Source organism: Bos javanicus, chromosome 21 (genome assembly GCF_032452875.1).
Source record: "Bos javanicus breed banteng chromosome 21, ARS-OSU_banteng_1.0, whole genome shotgun sequence".
Classification (NCBI taxonomy): Eukaryota; Metazoa; Chordata; class Mammalia; order Artiodactyla; family Bovidae; genus Bos; species Bos javanicus.
In genome coordinates, this window is record NC_083888.1 from 16,026,999 (window position 1) to 16,046,554 (window position 19,556).

General features: G+C 41.4%; 1 protein-coding gene across 17 annotated transcripts in view; it reads left to right on the forward strand.

The window, feature by feature from the left end:
• AKAP13 (A-kinase anchoring protein 13) overlaps positions 1-19,556 on the forward strand; it is a 324,322-nt gene that overhangs the window by 239,550 nt on the left and 65,216 nt on the right. For 13 of the 17 annotated variants that reach the window (XM_061394329.1, XM_061394319.1, XM_061394321.1 and 10 more), the window contains 5 exons: positions 3,985-4,355; positions 6,460-6,513; positions 9,786-9,851; positions 11,661-11,853; positions 14,437-14,545. In XM_061394329.1, coding sequence (XP_061250313.1) covers positions 3,985-4,355; positions 6,460-6,513; positions 9,786-9,851; positions 11,661-11,853; positions 14,437-14,545 — 793 coding nt within the window. The remainder of the gene's footprint in view (positions 1-3,984; positions 4,356-6,459; positions 6,514-9,785; positions 9,852-11,660; positions 11,854-14,436; positions 14,546-19,556) is intronic. The other 4 variants (XM_061394324.1, XM_061394325.1, XM_061394326.1 and 1 more) reach the window with 2 other exon arrangements.

Consider the following 19,556-nt stretch of genomic DNA (forward strand, 5'->3'; position numbering starts at 1 on the left):
GTATATATATGTGGGATTTGGGATATTAGTCCTCATTTATCCCTCCTGAAACTCTCAGGAGGAATGGTGCCATTGGTCAGTTTAACTGGTACATTTGATTGACATGGATTCAAAACTAAGTTTTAAAATATTTGTTAGTTAAATTGATTCCATGGCACCATTCCTCCAGGCCATCAGGAATAATTTTCTGAGTCTTGAAAGTCATTTAATTAGCAGATGTTCTAAGAGAAAAGACCTATCTAAAGAAAGACAGACAGACCAGCTCAAAAACTCTTAGAAGGGCTTAAATACTAAGCATGAAACATTCTGTTTTGTGTTAGAAACCATTCCCCCTTCTAATTTATAGAAATAGAAAAATAGCATTCCCTAAGATCTGGTACTTTTTTGAGGAAGGAGAAGAATGGTGTAAGTCGTGCCTCTCCCATCTGCTTTTTGGCAGCTTTCTCTGAACTCTTTAGCACTACAGATTCAGAGACTGGAAAGGGAACATTGCAAAAAAAAAACCCTGAAAAGTTTAAAAAAAAACATGTTTTTCTCTTTTCCTCCATTATCCATGATTGAAATAGGTAATGTTTGTCAACAGACATTATATTAATTTCTAACTTCTTTAGATCTAAGGATTATCACATGACTCGTCCCTAGACACATACCTGGCTGTAGAAAGACCATGGCCATATTCCAGGTTTGATTTCTCATTACACCACTGACTACTTTCTAGTCTGCAAAGGTAGTGTAAGGATGTGATGAAGTTGGGAAACTCTTGAGAACACACAAAAAAAAAACCTGGAAAAGAGTATTATAGCCTTCTTTAGATTCAATCTAAAGTTAAAACCATTTGCCTCAAATACTTACTAAATGAGCTCTCTCTTAACTTCTGAATTTGTCCTATTTTTCCATTTTCAAGGTGCAACTACCGGCTCATAAAAATACTTGAGTGTAAGAACATTATACTGTCTGAACCTCCTTCTTAAATCAGAATCAGGAATGCAAAACTAAAGAAATCATGCAGTTACTATGAACAACAAAAAAAACAACTCCCTGTCTTTTAGTTTGTGGTTTTTGTTTTTTAAAAAGTTAAGATCGGAGTTAAAAGCACACACCAGGAATAAGACCATGTTGACCATATATGCTAGGCAGGTTTCTCCTTTTTAGAAAGAAGTACCTGCTCTCCCATCTGCAAGTCATTTCCACACTGGGAAGAGCTAACTTGTAAGAAGAATGTGCGGTACATGGATAAATGGAAACTTTCACTTCTTTTGAAGCCTTGCTTGTGTATCTTTACCAGACTTGTCACACATTTTTCTGTTCTGTTGCCCATTCTGTTTGTCCCTCGATATTGCTTTGAGAATTAGACATTTAGGCAGCTTTAGTTTCTAGGGCCACTGTAACCAGTTACCACACATCTGGTGGCTTGAAACAATATAAACCTGTTCTTCCATAGTTCTGGAGGCAGGGGTTCCTAAAAGCCATGTATCCGAGGGGCTGCGCTCTCTTCTTATGAGGATACTACTCCTTTGGGATTCAGGAAATATTCTCATGTGAAGTATGACCTCATCTTAACGAACAACATTTGCAAAGACCCAGCCAAATAAGGTCACATTCTGAGAAGGATGTGAATTTGAGGAGGACACTGTTCAACCCAGTCCAGTGAAAAGCTAAGACATCCTAAAAGTGTCTTCTGGAGTTGCTATTCACGACCATTTATATTCTTCCTCTGGATGGAGAGTGGCCCCAGGAATAGAACATGTAGAATGCCCAGGTCACTCCTCACTAACTTGAAAGGAGTCATGACAATTTTAAACCAAAACTTACCCTATTTTAGAATCTACTCAGTATAGCTTTCTTTTACTATAAAATAAAAATATATGGCCCAATGTGGCCCAGTGATGAAAGGAAAACTGAGGACTTCTGATACAGACTTTGAGATCTTATTTCTTACAGGGTCTTTTTGTTTTTTAAGTGATGAAGGTAGTAATAGAACAGGGCGTTTTAAAAGTTGAAATCAGCTTGCATTCAGGTCTTGCCTCTGCTGTACTTGGGGGAGCCCAGGAAACAGTCTGGGCCTCAGAGTCCTGACTGTCCAGCCCCTCGCATCTCCCTCAGTCTCATCCCTCACTGATTGTTTAAAGAGCAGTTAAGCTGGGAAGCTGGATTCTAGAGAGTAGAAAGAAAAACCTCACATGAGCTGGTGAGATTCAGCCCCAAGGCTGTAAAGACTGCTTTGAGAAGGTAGAGTGCTTTTGAAGTGTTTTGTTAAGACTTTAAAGAGTCAGCCTCTTTAGGAGTTATTTTCTGTTTCAAGACTAAAAGGGCTCATGAGTTTCTATAATTTTTAAAATCTGTTTTGAAGAACTGTAAGTTTCTTTACTCCTAAATTAGGGAAATACTGTGAAGAAGGGGGCGGGGGGATCACAATATCTGCTTCTGTTCCCTGCTCCCTGTCCCATGAGAATGAACGCACAAGAAAGATGCGAAGACACTACAGTGCCCCCCGTGTGGCTGAGAGGGTGAGCGTGCAGCTTTTAGACACTTCACTTGTCTTCTGGTTTTTGGATGCCGCAACGCTCATCTTCCCTCACCCGTCGCATGGTGTGTTCTGGTGCTTTTCAGCAGGTAGAGCTTGTCAGACTGCTGGATCCGAATGACACAGTTCCTGGTAGGCTCTAGAAGTTGGCCAGGAAAAGAGCACCATCACTCTATCAAAGACTGCAGAGAACTGATTGTTCTAGGTACCATTTGGCTTGATAAAACTCAGCCAGTACTCAGTGGAAGGAAAAAAGGGGGGATAGATTTCTTGCATTTAGGTGTTTGTGGCCCAGAATTTGGACATCTGTGGCAGACTTTAGGTGGGATCATAAGCTGTTCTGCATTTTTGAAAATGCCACTGAAAACAGACTTGCTTTTTGAATATAAACTTCAGTATATCACTGTTGTAGCCAGGCGCACTATCTTGTTTTTAGTTAGCTTATCTTCTGCCATCTCCATTCTACTCTTGAGTTCATTCAACTGTTTTTATTCTGATTATTGTATTGTTCAGGTGTCATAATTGCCAGTGGATTCTTTCTTATAACATATTTCTTTTTTTTTTTCCAAAATCTTTTTTTTTTCCAAAAGAATTTATAATTGCTAGTGCAAGTAGTTTCATGATGACTAAAAATATTTGTTGATAATCCCAACATGGAGAAGGAAATGGCAACCCACTTTAGTATTCTTGCCTGGAAAATTCCATGAACAGAGGAGCCTGGTGGGCTACAGTCCATGGGGTCACAAGAGTCAGACATGACTTACTGTCTAAACCACCACCACTAATCCCAACATATAAAGTATTTTCTGTTGACATAATATGATTGCCTTTGTGATCCAATTTGTGTTTTCTTGGTTGTTGATATGAACTAGTATTGATTGTATGCTGGACATGTTTGCTAACAGAAGACTCTGTTGTTTGTTGTTCAGTCACTGAGTTGTGTCCAACTCTTTGAGACCTCATGGACTGCAGCATGCCAAGCTCCCCTGCTCTTCATCACCTCCAGGAGCTGGGTCAAACTCATGTCTATTGAGTTGGTGATGCCATACAAACAAAACTTACAAAATTTTTGGTAAAAATAAATTTAACTTTACATGGTATGAATTTAGAGTTTTCATACATCAGAAACCTCAGAGACATAGGTTCCCTTCATTTCAGTTGATAGTACTGACTGAAAATAACTGACCGGAATTAGATCTTTTCCTCTGCAAGAAAGGGAAGACAATATATTTCCCATTTTGCACCTCTAGTAAAAGGGTAGAAAGAGTATGGACCTGGACTGTACCTTTACTGGAGGCTGTTTGAGTCCATCTGTGATTGTGCTTTAAGAAAGAAAGCTGTTTGGCGCCAGCTGTGATGTTGCCTGTCCTACCCGCTGTAAAGGCACTGACTCAGTGGAGAGTAGCCGAGGCCTCTTGGTCCTGCCGTTTCCGACCATACGTGCTTTCTCTCCACTGCAGCCCGAGGAGGAGCAGTTGGCCTGCGATGTCACTGGATCCAGTTCCTCCACCGATGACACGGCGTCCCTGGACCGACATTCGTCTCACAGCAGTGATGTGTCCCTCCCCCAGATTTCCAGTTTGAACAGGTCCAGAGACCCGCAGTATCTCAACGGCTTCAACAGCCATGGGGTGGGAGCTGAGGGTCGAGAGAGCGAGAGCGAGCCTGCTGGCTCGGGGGAGATGGAGGAGGAGGAGATGGACAGCATCACCGAGGTGCCCGCGAGCCGCTCTGTCCTGCGAAGCTCCATGCGCTCTCTGTCCCCTTTCCGGAGGCACAGCTGGGGTCCTGGGAAGAACGCAGCCAGCGACGCAGAAATGAACCACCGGAGGTGAGGCGGCAGGCCGTTTGTCTCGTCTCAGTGTCTGCTTGCTTTCAATTTGGTGTTACCGTTAGGGAAAGTTTTCAGGAGATACCATGGTATAGAAGAAAGAATATAGGCTTACCTATAGGAATCAGGAAAATCTGTGTGCCAACTCCAGCTCTGAAACTTACTACCTGGATAACCTTGGGCAAGTTACCTGACCCTTCTGAGCTTTAATTCTCTCATCTGTAGAATGCCTGCCTTTCAGAGTATTTGTAAGAGTAAAGATTACAATGAAATATGTAAGCCACATAGTGAGTTAAACACTGGTGTAACGTCTGTTTAGGCCAGATTTGTTCATAAAATTGAGAGGTTAGAAAATTTGAAGGGAATAATTTCGTGTCAATTTTCAATTAAGAAATAAACTTGAAATCTTATAGTCTCAACACAAGTTTTTTCACAGTGCTTCATAGGATTTGCCATCTGTTTCTAGTGTAGAAAGTTTTGGTGAAGTCTAAATTACCAGTACTTAACTGTTAAAGCGATCATAATTATTATTGTTACTGTTATTCCACATGTCGTTCAGCCTGGGGGTCTCTTGTGGCACTCCGTGTCATCCTTTCGGTTTGCCAAGCAGGCTATGTGAAGATGTGGATTTGGTTTCTAGCCACTGGCTGCCTAGATGAGCTTAAGTTTGAAGTTTGAAGAACAGGTACCATGGTGCCTACTCTATGTGTAAAAGTGTGCCTACTCCAAGGCTACCTTCTAAATGAGGACCAACAGCCAGGGGAGGAGGCTGACAGTTGTAAAACAGCTGATATAAACAGTTCACCTGGAGCGATTACTGGCTGGTTTGCTTTTTAAAAATTCCTTGACCTCCTAATATTTTGGCTCAGATTTCATAGCTGTAAGTACATATAATCTGATTACATTCATCCACTCCTGTTTTTTTTAATTTGGCCAACATGTATTAAGCACAGCAGGCATTCCTAGGTTCTGGAGGCCCCAAGGTGAATGAAGACCTATCTTCATATAGTACCTTACACCCTCCTGATTTGCTACCCTTTTCAGATTCTTTTAATAACACATTGTCTCATGTAATTTTCCCATCCTCTTCATGAGTCAGGTGGGGTTATCCCCATTTTTGCAGGTGAGACTATGTAGGTAGTTTAAACCATTTACCCAATGTCAGTGGAATCCAGGTTTCCAGTCTCCTGGTCAGGCAGTCTTTCTACAACTCCATTTTATTCTGGGGTACAGTTCAGGATGCAAACCTTACAGCTTCATTCAAGCTGTAATTTTTTTTTTTTAAGCATTCATATGGGAAAATAAGGATGGGGAAATGATCCCTACAGGCAGAATTCCCTTCCTGAGGCAAGGGAATCTGCTTGACGGGATACACGTGTCCTAGATGACAACAGCATTGAGAAAGGAGGATTCCTTTTATATGGAATCTGTTTTCCTTTATAAACCACGATGGATCTCTTTGCCATGACTTTAATTTCCAAGCTAGATGTGACAGTATGCATCATGTTGCTCCAGTGAGGAAATTGAAGCTCAGAGTAAAAGATTTGCCCAAGATTACATGGTGATTTTAGGATAGAGCTGCAATTAGAACCCTATTACCTAAATTGCTTGTATTTTCAGCCTATATAATATCATGGACTCTCCTATTTGCAGTTATCATTCAGAATTGCCTGGTACCACTGTCCTAGTACCTCTGGAGATAATGGAATGAGAGTTAGGGGTCATTTTCATCAGTTTAACTAATTTTTACAGTATTAATCTGCATAGAGAATTACCTGAATTTTAAAGTGTTTAAGAAAATCCTGTTAAAATTATGCTTGGATGACCTTTAGAAAAAGTCCTTTTGCTTTTATAATCTAATAAACTTCATTCCTGGTCACCTGATTGTTCCCTCCATGCTCCAAGGAGTTAAAGTAGCCCTTCTCAGAGATTATCAGGCCTTTTTGGTGATGATGTTTTCTTTATTCCACTTTCTTTGATTCCCTTACTCCCAAACCATTTCTCTTTGGTGATTGTCTCTTCCTAGTGTGATGTTTGTGTGTTTCACGCATTTGTATCCATTTGTTTGACCTGGACACTGACCTCTTCCACCATTCATTTTCAGTTCAATGCGAGTTCTTGGGGATGTTGTCAGGAGGCCTCCCATTCATAGGAGAAGGTACAGAGCTCACTAACTTGATGGACTAACTGTTTGCCTCTGAGCTTATTTTACTAACAAGCATCTCATTCTGCTTCATCCACGATTTAACAGTCTAATTTTAAATAAGTCTTGTCTGCTTTAGACAAATAAAATACAGGTACTTATTAATTGCTAACGTCCATCCTATATGAAACGGTTTCTCGAATTTGAAGTTTTTTCATGTTCTACTTTTATTTAAAAAAAAAAAGTTAAAAAATATTTTTTCCATCTTGTTTTTTTTGGTGTTCAGATCACTTTAATAATAGTGTCTCCCCAACTTTACCTAAGGAGGAGTCTAAGAAGTGTCTGTTGTGCATAGGTAATGGACCCCGGGGAGTACTTATTCTTTCTTTCCCAAGAAAAGGGGGAACTGAAAATAGACATGTGCTCATGTATCAAGCCCTAAACTATTTTCAGCACATTCTTCAATAACGTGATGAAAGCCTTTCTTCCTCAGCCACTTGGGAGTCTCCCGTCCACTGTTGATGTGGTCCTGATTTCTCAGGGCTCCTCTCAGTCTTTCAATCGCATACTGGTTTTTGGTCACATAAAATTTTGAAGCTAAAAATTACAGTGATTTATCAGCTGAAAAGTCACTTTTAGTCGAAAAGTACTGATTTACTTTAATTTTTTCAAATGCTGAGTTTTTATCAGTACATTTCCTGTACAGGAGTCATTTGTGCCTTTTCCAATTTTTGGAAAAAAATTTAGAAATCTGAAAACGATGGTTTGATTATGGTTAGTGTCTCATATTAGGAGATACTTGTAAAGAGAGATTTTAAATTATTAGCTGAGGCTGTCTTTTTAGGAAGTGGGCGGATAATGATCTTTGTGGCCTACCTGGTCTTTTTAAGTGGGTGTTTCCTTTAGTTTCAGATTTTAGGCACACAGTTGAGCTCAAGCACAGTGTAGTCACGAATCTCAGATAATCATAAGCCTGGTTACGTTTGTCTCCAGGAGAACAAGTTATTAAAGGCCTTTTTCAGTAGAAGTATCTAAAACCTTTAGAAATTTATTTGGCTGACTCTTCTTTAAACTCTTCAATATGGACTTACTAAAAACATGCCCTGGATAACCCTGGAAGATGACCCGTTGCTGGATGCAGCCCAAGTTACCATGGAGTCACAGCTGGCATAGCCACTTCAGTGACGGTTTCATCTTTTGTCGTATTTCTGTATGAAGAATAGGAGTTACGATTTTAAGTTTTGTGTTAAGCCTTAGCTACTAAAATGGGAAAATCTCAGCAAGTATTAAAAGGTAGGGCATCAGGATACTTTTTTTTAATCTGGAACTATCTAAATCTCAAAGCTAAAGAACCATGAAATGTTACTCCCCCAGCTGAGGAATTGAAATTAGGATGCTCTGAAAAATACTCTTCCTGTTGTGAAAGGAGTTTCTGTGACCCTAGGGCTATCTGCAGCTTCCTCCCTGGATCCTTAGGTTTTTCTGACGCTCCTTCTGTCTCCCTATTGTTCATCTTCTTTATCCTAAATTTCATCCCACTCTCTCACATCATTATCATTTTCTGAGAGTAAAGGGATGTTTAAAATCCATAGAAACACGTTGTTTAATTTTTAATGAATGATAAATTGGCATGTATATTCACTTTCTAATTTTTTACACGTTCTGTTTTTAGTAAATTAGCCATGTAGATATAATATGCCTTTTTAGTAACAGCTTAGCGGTATAAAATTAAGTTAATACTTTTCAAAGAACAGACTTGTGAATCTCATGTGTGTTTGTAAACTGTATCAGGGCTTGCTTCCCTAAGTCAGTCTGGTCTTGCTTAGCAGACTTGTAGAGACATGTCTCAGCTGTGTACTTCCACTCTCTGCTTTTGTACTTTTGAGCTTTGTACTATTAATATAATCTGATTTTAAATGTTTTACCTTTTAATTTATTTTAATGGTATTATTTTAAAGATTTACTTTTAGAAGATCCATAGGGTTAGCTCATATTTATTCTTCCGTCATTTTCCTTTTTTTTTTTTTTTCTATCAAAACCTACCACTTGTCAGCACAAAGTTATCAGCTGTATGTATTCAAGACAAGGTGGTTTTTATTTTCTAGGTTTTTTGTTTGTTTGTGTTTTTTTTTTTAGCTTTCTTTTTGTTTGTTGTTTGTTTTTTTTGGTGTCTGCAGTTCTTCCCATTGAAGGTTCAGGGAGCAGATTAGTTTTATTGTTATCTCCCTTCCGAAAACAAAAGCATGTCACTTAGAACTTTAAGGCCGAAATAGTAGCAGTGTATTTTTTTTTTAATGATAGCTTTTATTAATCAAAAATCCTGACCTATGGATGCAGCTCCTTTTACAGAGTACCTGATACTCTGAGTTGGTTATTTTTTGTCTGCTTATGTTCCCTTATCATTTCCAACCCCAGATTTTCTGTTCCTACTGCATGAGAATAAATATAACTGCTAAGATAGTCAAGGAAATAGATGACCAAATGGATTTTTTTTTTTTTAATCTTGTGGGAAAATAGATACATACCTAAAATTATGGGACCCTTTGGTCAATACTATAAAATTCCCTTTCAAGGAAAGTCATCCCTTCATTATCATTAAAATACAGGGAAATGGGACCATTGTTATATGCTTTATCTTTAGCATCCAAGCCTGGTGAATAGGGTTTGAAGGTGGATGATGATGTTGGGTATCATTATGAAAGATATATGAATTTTCTGGCTTAGATTCATCCTTAATGGAAACACGGGAGAAAAAAAAACCTGACTCAGTGAGCCTACCCCAGTGCAATTTGTCATCATTCCTTTTAATGAAGGATTAGAGATGCTGTGGTCAGGAGATGATCAAGTGGATTTTTTGTTGTTGTTGTTACATGCTTTAGCATCCAAGCCTAAATGGGTGGAGGAGTGGTGGGCAGTATAGAGAGCGTGTCCCCAGTAGTGGGGTTGAAACACTGCTGTGAGCATGCCCACAGCATGGGACGCCACAGGGAGTGTGGGTACTCTGTTCAGGATTTGCTAGTAGGAATTCTGGGGTTTCCAACACTGAGCTTGTTAACCTGTAAAGAGTTCACGTAGTCATTTCTAACACATTATGTAGATGGACATCAATAGAAGAACTGTGTTTTTTGTTCTAACCATTTTCTAAATTCTAAATCAGTGTTACATTCCTAATTTTTTGATGATCAGAAAATCCATCTGTCTCTAACTGTGTCCCTTCTTTTTAAACCCAATAATCCCATCCCTGTTTCCTCTTCCATTTCTGTTTCTGCCTTTGATGTCATCCCCAGTATGAGCTGGTGTCCCTCTGGTGTGCAATACTCTGCTGCCCTGAGTGCTGATTTTAATTACAGAAGGTATGGTATTGTTGTATGTCCAGCCACCAAAGGGGGAATTGTAGAACACAGCACTCGAGCTTCCGCCTTTGGACTGGCTGTGTGGCTGGAATGCATGTGGCGGCCTGCTTTCTTTGTGAGCGCGGTGTTGTGTTGCCTCTGCTGTGGGCATCCTGTCCAGTCCAAGGGGTGCAGCCTCGGAGCTGGATGGTGTTCCCCGATGCATTCTGCTTGTCTCAAGTGGCTATAGATTCGGGTGTTTTCTGCACAGGCTTGTCTCCATGCTGTGGTAGATCACTTCTGTCTTTGTTTTCATCCATCCCAATTCCCAGCTCCTAGGAATTAGCACATCCTGAGGAAAACAATAACAGAAACAAGGCAGCTACTAAGATGCACTCATTTCTTAATTACGCTTCCAAATCCAGTCATCTCTTTAGATTCTAAGCTCACAGATTGCTCATCATTACATATTCTTCTCTTAACTAAGCAGCCAGATTTAATCACTTACAGGATTAAATGTTGTGGTATAAGCGTGGGATCTGGCTTTCTCAGGCTTTAGAAATAATTCATAACAGAAAACTAAATTTCTTCTTCAATTAGTCTGTCTTCTTACCCTTGCTGTTGAAAATGAGTTTTACAGAGACATTTACTTGGAGTTAGTCATGATTTCTATCATCATATTGAAATCAGAATAAAATCCATTGTTTAATTTATAGAGGCATATGGTTTCAGTTCATAATAAGTGATTCATAGGAAAAAGGGCAGATAGAAACCCTTCTAGATGGCATACAGCAGTTCACTTTGAGCAGAGGTAACGAAAGAGCTTCATTATGCCTTCCAACACAACTCCACATGCTTGTAACTGAGGGCATGGTGCTCTCCCCCTGCATTCTGAGAGCCAGTAGGCACACACATGATTTATTCTGGCTAGCATCCCCAAGGGTGAAAGCTGGCCAACCTTTCTCCATAGCCTCACAAAAAATGCTTTTCACTCTGCAGACCACAGTCTTCATTCCAGGGATCCCATTTTCCATCTCAAACCTTAAGTTTGCTTCCCCCCCCACCCTGTCAGTATCAAGGAGAAAGATACAAACCTCTCTTAGACACAGTGCCTTTTCAGCTTCTGCCCTTTACGGTGGTGTCCCGTGTGCCTTCTGCAACTAGCGACTCTCAGGAACCTGCCAGAGCGGTGCTTGTTGGGGCAGGTGTGCACAGATGGTAACGCGCCTGTGACATGGGGTTTCTGGGGTGGACGCATGCCTGTGAAGCTATAAAGGTCACCTAGACTGTCGTGGAAGGTGAAGTTACAAATGTCACCTGGATTGTAGTCAAATGTGAAGTTACAAAGGTCCGTTTGACGGCTGCAAAGGCAAGTCTGGATCTTCCCTATTTTCCTCCAGAAAGTCACTTAATGTTCATATTTTCTCTGTGCCATTTAATTATTTGGCATTGGCAGGCTTCAGAGTCTGGCAAAAATTGATCACATCATATCAAGGGTAAAAAAAACCCACATAAATAAAAGATCTATAGATAATACAGTTTATCCCTATGGTATATTGAAAAATGTCCGAGAAGATGACTTGAAGTACTTCAACATTTGAGTAAATTGAATGAGGTTTTTTTAAACAAACAAACAAACCAAGTGCAGTATATTTCTCAGCCAACCAGTATTTAGGGGGAAGGGCAGGGGGCACCCATTTGGCCAGGCCTTGCAGACAGCTTTGCCGGGTGACAGAAAGTTACAAGCAAGGGAGACGCAAATGCAGGGGCTTTGTATCCTCCTTGCTTTCTGAGTCTCAGAACGAATTAACTCTTGTGTCTTGTGTTCAGTTTCAGTCTAGAAGGCTTGACAGGAGGAGCTGGTATTGGAAACAAGCCGTCCTCATCTCTAGAAGGAAACTCATCAAACACCAGAGAACTCAGGCACCCTTTCAGTGGCCAGGAAAGGGGTGACTCTCTGGTGTCACTTTCAGAAGAGGATCTTGAATCAGGCCAGAGGGAACATAGAATGTTTAATCAGCAGGTAAGGCTGAAAGAGGTGTATGTTGCTAATTTGGGGGGAAAAGATTGGTTTCGTTTCCCTAAATACATCCTCATGTTAGGAACAAAGAAGGCAAGACTTATGTTCACATAAGGTTAGTAGCTATAATTACACATATACTCAGTGTTGCAAACAGCAGTTTTTAGCACTTAAGTGAAAGTCGCTCAGTCATGTCTGACTCTCTGCGATCCTGTGGACTATACAGTCCATGGAATTCTGCAGGCTAGAATGCTAGAGTGGGTAGCCTTTCCCTTCTCCAGGGGATCTTCCCAACCCAGGGATCAAACCCAGATCTCCTGCGTGGCAGGTGGATTCTTCACCAGCTAAACCACAAGGGAAGCCCAAGAATACTGGAGTGGGTAGCCTATCCCTTCCTGCAGCACATCTTCCCGACTGAGGAATTGAACTGGGGTCTCCTGCATTGCAGGCAGATTTTTTACCAACTGAGCTATCAGGGAAGCCCAACGCTAATTAAAGAATACCATTAATCTGCATAGATTTAAATATTTCAGCAAAGCAAACTTTTAAAATTAAGATATTAATTTTAAAACTAACACCTGGGTGTACTTCTGAGAGTATTCTGGGATACACTTTCAAGTGAAATTTTTTCTAATTAAACAAAAAAGTTAAAACGCCAGTCTCTGAGTAGGTAGCTTTCATTTTAGGTAGAAGTGTAAGGCATCGTTTCAAACTAAACAAACAAAAATTTAAACAACCTGTTCTTCGAATCAGTGACTAAGGTTTTGTGTAGAAATCTAGTTTTTTTTTTACTACATCCTGCTACATAGCAATGAAGTGACCAAATATTTTGAATCTAGCACCAGGCGATTTGGTGATGAATATATCACTTATGGTCATGTGAAGGCCCAAAGGAAATAAAATCGAAGGCCTAAAGGAATTTTGCCTCCTTTGTCCCCTCTTCATGGCTTCTTGGAAGTTAAAAATAACAAGAATATGGAGAATATAGTTATTGAAGTAGATGGTGTCTATTTATTCAACCCAGTGGTAACAGGAAAAGAGGGGAAAAGTAGGAAACAATAAATTTGGTGACTACAGAGAGCATCTCTGACAAGTACGTCTGAGAACATGTTGCATTTTATATGTAGAGAGTCCTTTGGAAATCACTTGTAGGACCAGGTAAAATACCAAAACTTGAGTTTACTTAGAGCCAGTAAATCCCCTCACATTCTGCTTAAAATTAAGCCTTTGTGTGTGAGCAAGTCAAGCCCATATTAAGTGACTTGCCTGAGGCCCCATAACTGGCTCTTAGCTGAACAGTATTAGACTCAGAATGGCAGGCTTTTAGCCTCCCTGTTACTTTGAAGTAGATGACATTTGATGAGGAAATGAGAGCATTTCCGTTTTCCTACTGATGTTTATGTGATGACCTTCTCCTGAGCTGACGTTCCTGGAGTCTGAGTGATGGCCTCTCTCCAGTGAGTGGTGTCCGTGTAAGTGGCCTTTCTGAGTCTGTCGAGATGAAGTGTCGACCCTGTAGCCCCTGGTGTGCCCAGCTGCGCAGGGCTCTGCTCACCAGAGTCTTCCATCTCGTGTGCAACCTCAGAGTAGATACTTGAGCCGCTTGTATGCCTGATGTGCACAAGTCGCCAGCAGCCAGCTTCCTGCTGAAGATCTCTGCCTTTCAACTGACGTCATTTTTCAGACCTCACAGTTGTATTTGAAACATAGCAACTGTTTGCCTCAGACTCCATGGTTACCCATGGAACAAGCTCTAAATAATGAGAAGTCTTTGGTGTAACTGAGTCAAGTTCACCCTAGTAACGAATTTTCATTGCTTCCCTTTTAGCACATACAGATTTCAGACTGCTAGGAAGGGAAGGGATGATAATTAAAGTTAGTTAGCAATCAGGTTGGCCTCTCTCCAAGCAAAACAAGAGTAGTCCCACCATCACCGGAAACGGGTTTTGTTGCAGAATTTTCTGCAGTGGGTCTGATTACACACTGAAGTGGCTGTGAATTTACTGAGGGATTGCAGTTACCCACATGTTCGCATATAAGCAGTTTATTCTCAGAAGAGGAAGTGAAAACAATTTAGGTTTCTATCCAGATGCAGAGCCTACTTTGCTTGTTATCTTAAAACCTTTTCTATTTGTATCTCTGTTTCTAATTTTTTAACATCAGAATGATATTACTGGTATCCTACTATATGTGTACATGATACTTAAATTTTGAAAGGGCAAGCACTATACATAGTCTGATATTTCCAGTGAAGTTATTTTTATCTGATTGTGCATTCAGTAGACGTGTATTAAGTGCTTTACGAAGTTTGAGACATCCTTAGATGTCCCTCTTAGAAGGGATACAAAATGACCATAAGCGGTAGATACTCTAACTGTTCCCATTTTACAGATAAGAACATTGAGGCTCAGAAGAGCTGGATTGCTTCTCTGAAGTTGAGCAGCTATTTTGTGGCCTACAAAGCTTGTGGTCTTTTCCTCTGTACTGCCTTATTTCCTTCTGCTGAGTCGGAATGTCAAGTTTTGTACTAACCTAGAAATATAAGAGCATGAACTGAGAACTGTTTTACCTTTATTTCCTTCACAGACATGTCACAGATCTAAACAACAGGGATTTAATTACTGTACATCAGCCGTTTCTTCTCCACTGACAAAATCCGTCTCATTAATGACAATCAGCCATCCTGGGTTGGACAGTGAGTATGCTACTTTTTTCATTGAATATATTCAGAACATTTTCCCTTTCATTTATTTTTTTTGCTTTAAGACCCTGTGACATTGCCTTACAGCATTTGCCTGACTCTTCCCCTGGATGAATGACTGATCATTTACAGAAAAGGTGACACAGAATTCAGTTTGGAGACCTTCCTCCTTTTACTACATAAAAATCTCCTTAACACATTAAATTCATTGTATTCTGGGCCTAAACCTGACAAACATTATTTTTTAAAACTCTATTTTGAAATAATTTCTGGTTTTTAAAATAGTTGCAAAAACAGCACTAACACTCGCCACATAGTCTTCACCTGGAGCCTCCAAAGTGTTATTTTAACACTTGTTTTATCCATCTTGCTCCCTTCCCTGGCTTTATCACTTTCCTTAAAGATTTTTCTGAAACACAGGAAAGTAAGTTACACATGTAATGCTCTTATGTCAAAGACACTGTCTTGTATTACCATAATACAGATACCCAAACATTATCCAATACGAATTCCCTGAGCTTTTCAAAAATGTCAAGCTTATGAAGGACAGAGAGAGACTGAGATATGTTTTTAGTTAAGCAAATACCAAAAGGACTACAGCCAAAAGTGATTACTGAAACTGTATACAGATTCAAGATCGATGAGCTGTGAAAGTCACGTAGAGACGTCTGGCATCCACAGGCCCAGAGCATTTGCAAGTCAGAGATACTCAAAAATATACTTGAATTGGATCCAGATGTTTGCCACAGACAGGTGTCTTTGGGAAGCCCCACTTTTTTTTTATTTTCAAAATAGATTTTTTTTTTTTCATGAGTAGTTGCAGTGTTGAATCTTGATACGAAGATTAAAATTCTCATCAGAGAGAGTGTGGTGTATTATATTCTTTGCTGAGAGATCATGTATTCAGGAACCTGAAATAAAGGATATAAAACCCTCCTGCTGTTTCTTCACCATCTCCTGATATAGAACTCATCTTAAATGGGATGTTCTGTCTCAATTCATGACTTACTAGAGGCCTCTTAAAGGAATGTTCTGTCTCAATTCATGACTTACTAGAGGCCTCATCTTTTTAATGTCCACAATGTCGTTAAGGCATAAATGGATGATTGTATTAACTTCATTTTCATTTTAATATGATTAGTAGTTCAAGTATCAACCTGGCCTGTTGGAATAAAGGTGCCTAATAGTGACTTATTTGCGAAGATAATAGATACAGACTCACAGAGTTGTAACTGAAGTCGTAGTTCCTGTTCTTGTTTGGATCTTGGTTTGGTTTGCTTTTGACTTGGCTTTGGATCAGTGGTTCTGCTGGTATAGAAGGGACATCATTCTAACTGAACAGTTTATAGTGGCTTTGAACTCGGAGTACTAGAAATGGGTAACCCGACAGTCAGTGAGGCCGTTCAGCCCCGTGTCCCTCCTCCCAGGGCCGGGGGAGGGCCTGCGTCTCTATAGCCACAGCTCCCCAGAACCAGCAGAAGGTGGCCAGTGTTCGGTGACACACAAACACTCTTATTTTTCCTCCAGAAAGCAAAATGGTTTTGACTGTGCTTTCAGTTGCTAGCCAGACACTCTGAATGGTGCGGCTCCCCCTCAGGAGCACAGTCCTTGAGCGCCAGGAACTCTGGCTCATCTTGTTGTGGGGACCAGGCAGCTGAGCTCTCCGAGGGGGACTGAGCTCCATGGTGGTGGCTGTCCCTCCCCGAGGGGGACTGAGCTCCGTGGCCGGTGGCCGTCCCTCTCCCAGGGGGACCGAGCTCCATGGCCAGTGCCCATCCCTCCCTGAGGGGTCTGAGCTCCATGGCCAGTGCCCATCCCTCCCTGAGGGGTCTGAGCTCTGTGGCCAGTGCCCATCCCTCCCTTAGGGGACTGAGCTCCATGGCTGCTGGCCATCCCTCCCCCAGGGGGACCGAACTCCGTGGCCAGTGCCCATCCCTCCCCGAGGGGGACTGAGCTTCGTGGCCAGTGGCCGTCCCTCTCCCAGGGGGACCAAGCTCCGTGGCCAGTGCCCGTCCCTCCCTGAGGGGTCTGAGCTCCATGGCCAGTGCCCATCCCTCCCTGAGGGGTCTGAGCTCCGTGGCCAGTAGCCTTCCCTCCACAAGGCGGACTGAGCTCCGTGGTCAGTGCCCATCCCTCCCTGAGGGGTCTGAGCTCCGAGCTCCATGGCTGGTGGCTGTCATGGATAGAGCTTGGAGCGAGAGAGTTTAGCCCTTTCATCAAAGTGGAGGCCACTCATTCTGATTTCTAATGTACATTTCATGTAGATTTGAATGATGAACTGGCCCTAACTACTTCCCTAAGTGAGCACAGGCTATAATTGGAGGGCTCATCCACTCTTAATGACAGTATTTCTCTTAAGTCCCTCCTCATGTACAAATGAATTAATTTCCCAACTTTTTTTTTTTTTTATTCTGCTCTGGAAACATAAATTTTTTTGGCAGATATAAAAATTCTGGCTGTTGAACAGAAGGCTAATAAAACTTCTTTCTTGCATGCTATGCCTCTAAGCCTCAGGATAGCTTGATGGTTGGTTTCTGCCACACATGCAAATCTTCACTCTAAATCTCTTAAATACCCTGCATGATTCACCTTTGGTCATGGTCTTCCCTGTTGAAAGTATCAGAATTAAAACCTACCCCGTGGTTTTAAAGCCTAAAGTGTGTGGAACACTTCAGGTATTTTAACTAATGCTTTATGGTAAGCATACTTAGTGGCTGTGTGACCTCGAGTCCTTCAGCTGTTCAGCAGGGCTAATAATGGGGTAGGGCTTAAATGTGTATTTATTTTAAATGTGCACTAGCGTGTTTCCTGGCTTGTGGGAAGCATTTGTTGTCACTGTGGAATGAGTGTGTTCATCATCCAGCAGTGTAGGGGTCTGTTTTTCTCTAACCAGGGTCTAAGCAGTGGTGAAGAACTGGAATACGATCTCTCGTTTGTCTTTAACTGGCTGTGTCTTACAAACAAACCTGCTTGTCTCAGTACAATATATTAATACTTCCTAAACTCAGCATTCTCTCACTGCTTCCCAGCTTTTACTTGTGTTCTAGATTCTCCCTTGAAGGAAGTTAGCAACTTTTCCCACAGCCTTTCCCAGCTGCTACCATTTGAGCTTTTCTGCAAACGTCCACTAAACTGTTGCCTGGACTGTCACTGGGTCACTGGCCAGATTAGAAAGACAGACAGACTTGGCATTATTCCCAAACTGGCAGGACACTGCCCTCAGAGAAGCTGCTCCAGGAAATGTGTTCGCAGCCTAGGGTTGAGTGTAGACTCCAGCTTGCCAGGAGACTCTGATGGTTTGTCATTAGAACTTAAGAATAAACTTTATGTTTGCATACACAGAATAAGCCAGTTATTACAGACAATCCTTTCACAAGTCTGTATTTTTAAACTTGTTACTGTTTGCACCCAGAAGATGCTTACAGACAATAAACTGTGGGGTTGATTGGGGTTCGACCCCTGGGTTGGGCAGATCCCTTGGAGGAGGGCGTGGCAGCCCACTCCAGTATTCTTGAGAATCCCATGGACAGAGGAGCCTGGCGGGCTACAGTCCATCAGGCCGGAAAGTCAGGCTCAGCTGAAGCGACTTAGCATGCACACACATGCACTGCTAAGCGTGTCAGTGGGGAGAATGATACCCATTGGACCGTGAAACCTCCTGGGCTTCCTACCGAGGTTTCATTTTGCCCTTCATTTCACATGGCTTGTTATCACAGAGAACGGTGTCCCCGGGTGTCACTTGCCCTTGGGATCGTTCTCAGACCTTCATGCAGGATGGGTGAATTGGCCAAGTTCCTGGGCATGCTTTGATGGTAGTGCTCGCTTGTAATTGACAACGAAAGCTGAGTGGGTCTTAAGAACCAAACTGTGGCATTTGATGTATAAAATGTACCAGATCTTCAACACGAAGTGACCCACATGACCAAAGATCAGAGTGGGCCTCTCGGCAGCTGGGCAGCGGTGGCAATGAGGGTATTTTATCTCTGCTTTCTGTGCTTAGTCTCTCTTAACTGGACAGTGGGAGGAGACTTTATTGAAATACATTTACTTTCTAAGGGTAGTTCTATTTGGAGAAGATAATATTTGACAAATTCATCAGAACAGAAATTCGGTCAAGCAAATTGACTTTTTAAAAAATATGTGTTTATGACTGCGTGAGGTCTCAGGCAGCAAGCAGGATCTTTCATTGTGGTGTGTAGGCTTATAAGTGCCTCAGAAGGTAGGATCTTAGTTCCCCAACCAGGGGTCAAACCCGTGTCCCTGCATTGCAAAGCGGACTCGTAACCGCTGGACCACCAGGGAAATCCCTAGATTGACTTTTGATATTGGCCTTTTGATTAAACTATGAGGCTGGAATATATTCATGGTCATTAAATTTGAGGGCATTTTAAAACTGAATCCCTGTGTTAGCAGAACATATTCTTTCCATACATGTTGAAGATACTCCTTATTCCTATAAGTAGGTTTTTCTTTATGATCCATGATCGTGTGACAGAAGAAGGGATACTCTGAGATTTGGGTAGTTAAGAGAGGTTATTTTCATTCCTTATATATGCTTCGCATTTGGGAACACCGCAGAACACACACTAAAGTGGTATCTTGCTTTTGCACTGGACTGCCACTGTGGAATCAAGCCAACGCACGTGAATTTGTGGCGTTCTTTGCACTCTGTTAGGAGCTGTGGCTACACCCTGTCGTCTGCCATCACTCAGCATTTGTCTGGGGTGTGGAGTGTCTTTTGTGCTGGGTAGGTACAGGGTTTTTTCTTTCATTTTATTTAGGATGTTGACCTTACAGAAAGCCTGACAAAAGGAAATTCATTTGTTCATTTGTTATATTAGTCAATGGTTAAGAACCTGTCCTTTGCCAGGCACCAGGCGAGACAGTGAAAGGAGAGGCGTGACCTTCCAGTTAGGATTTCTTTTCTCCCCACACTTCAGCTCAAGGACATGAGAACAGTTGAGTGTAGCAGATGATGATATATGCAGCAGTTGAAAGAAACATT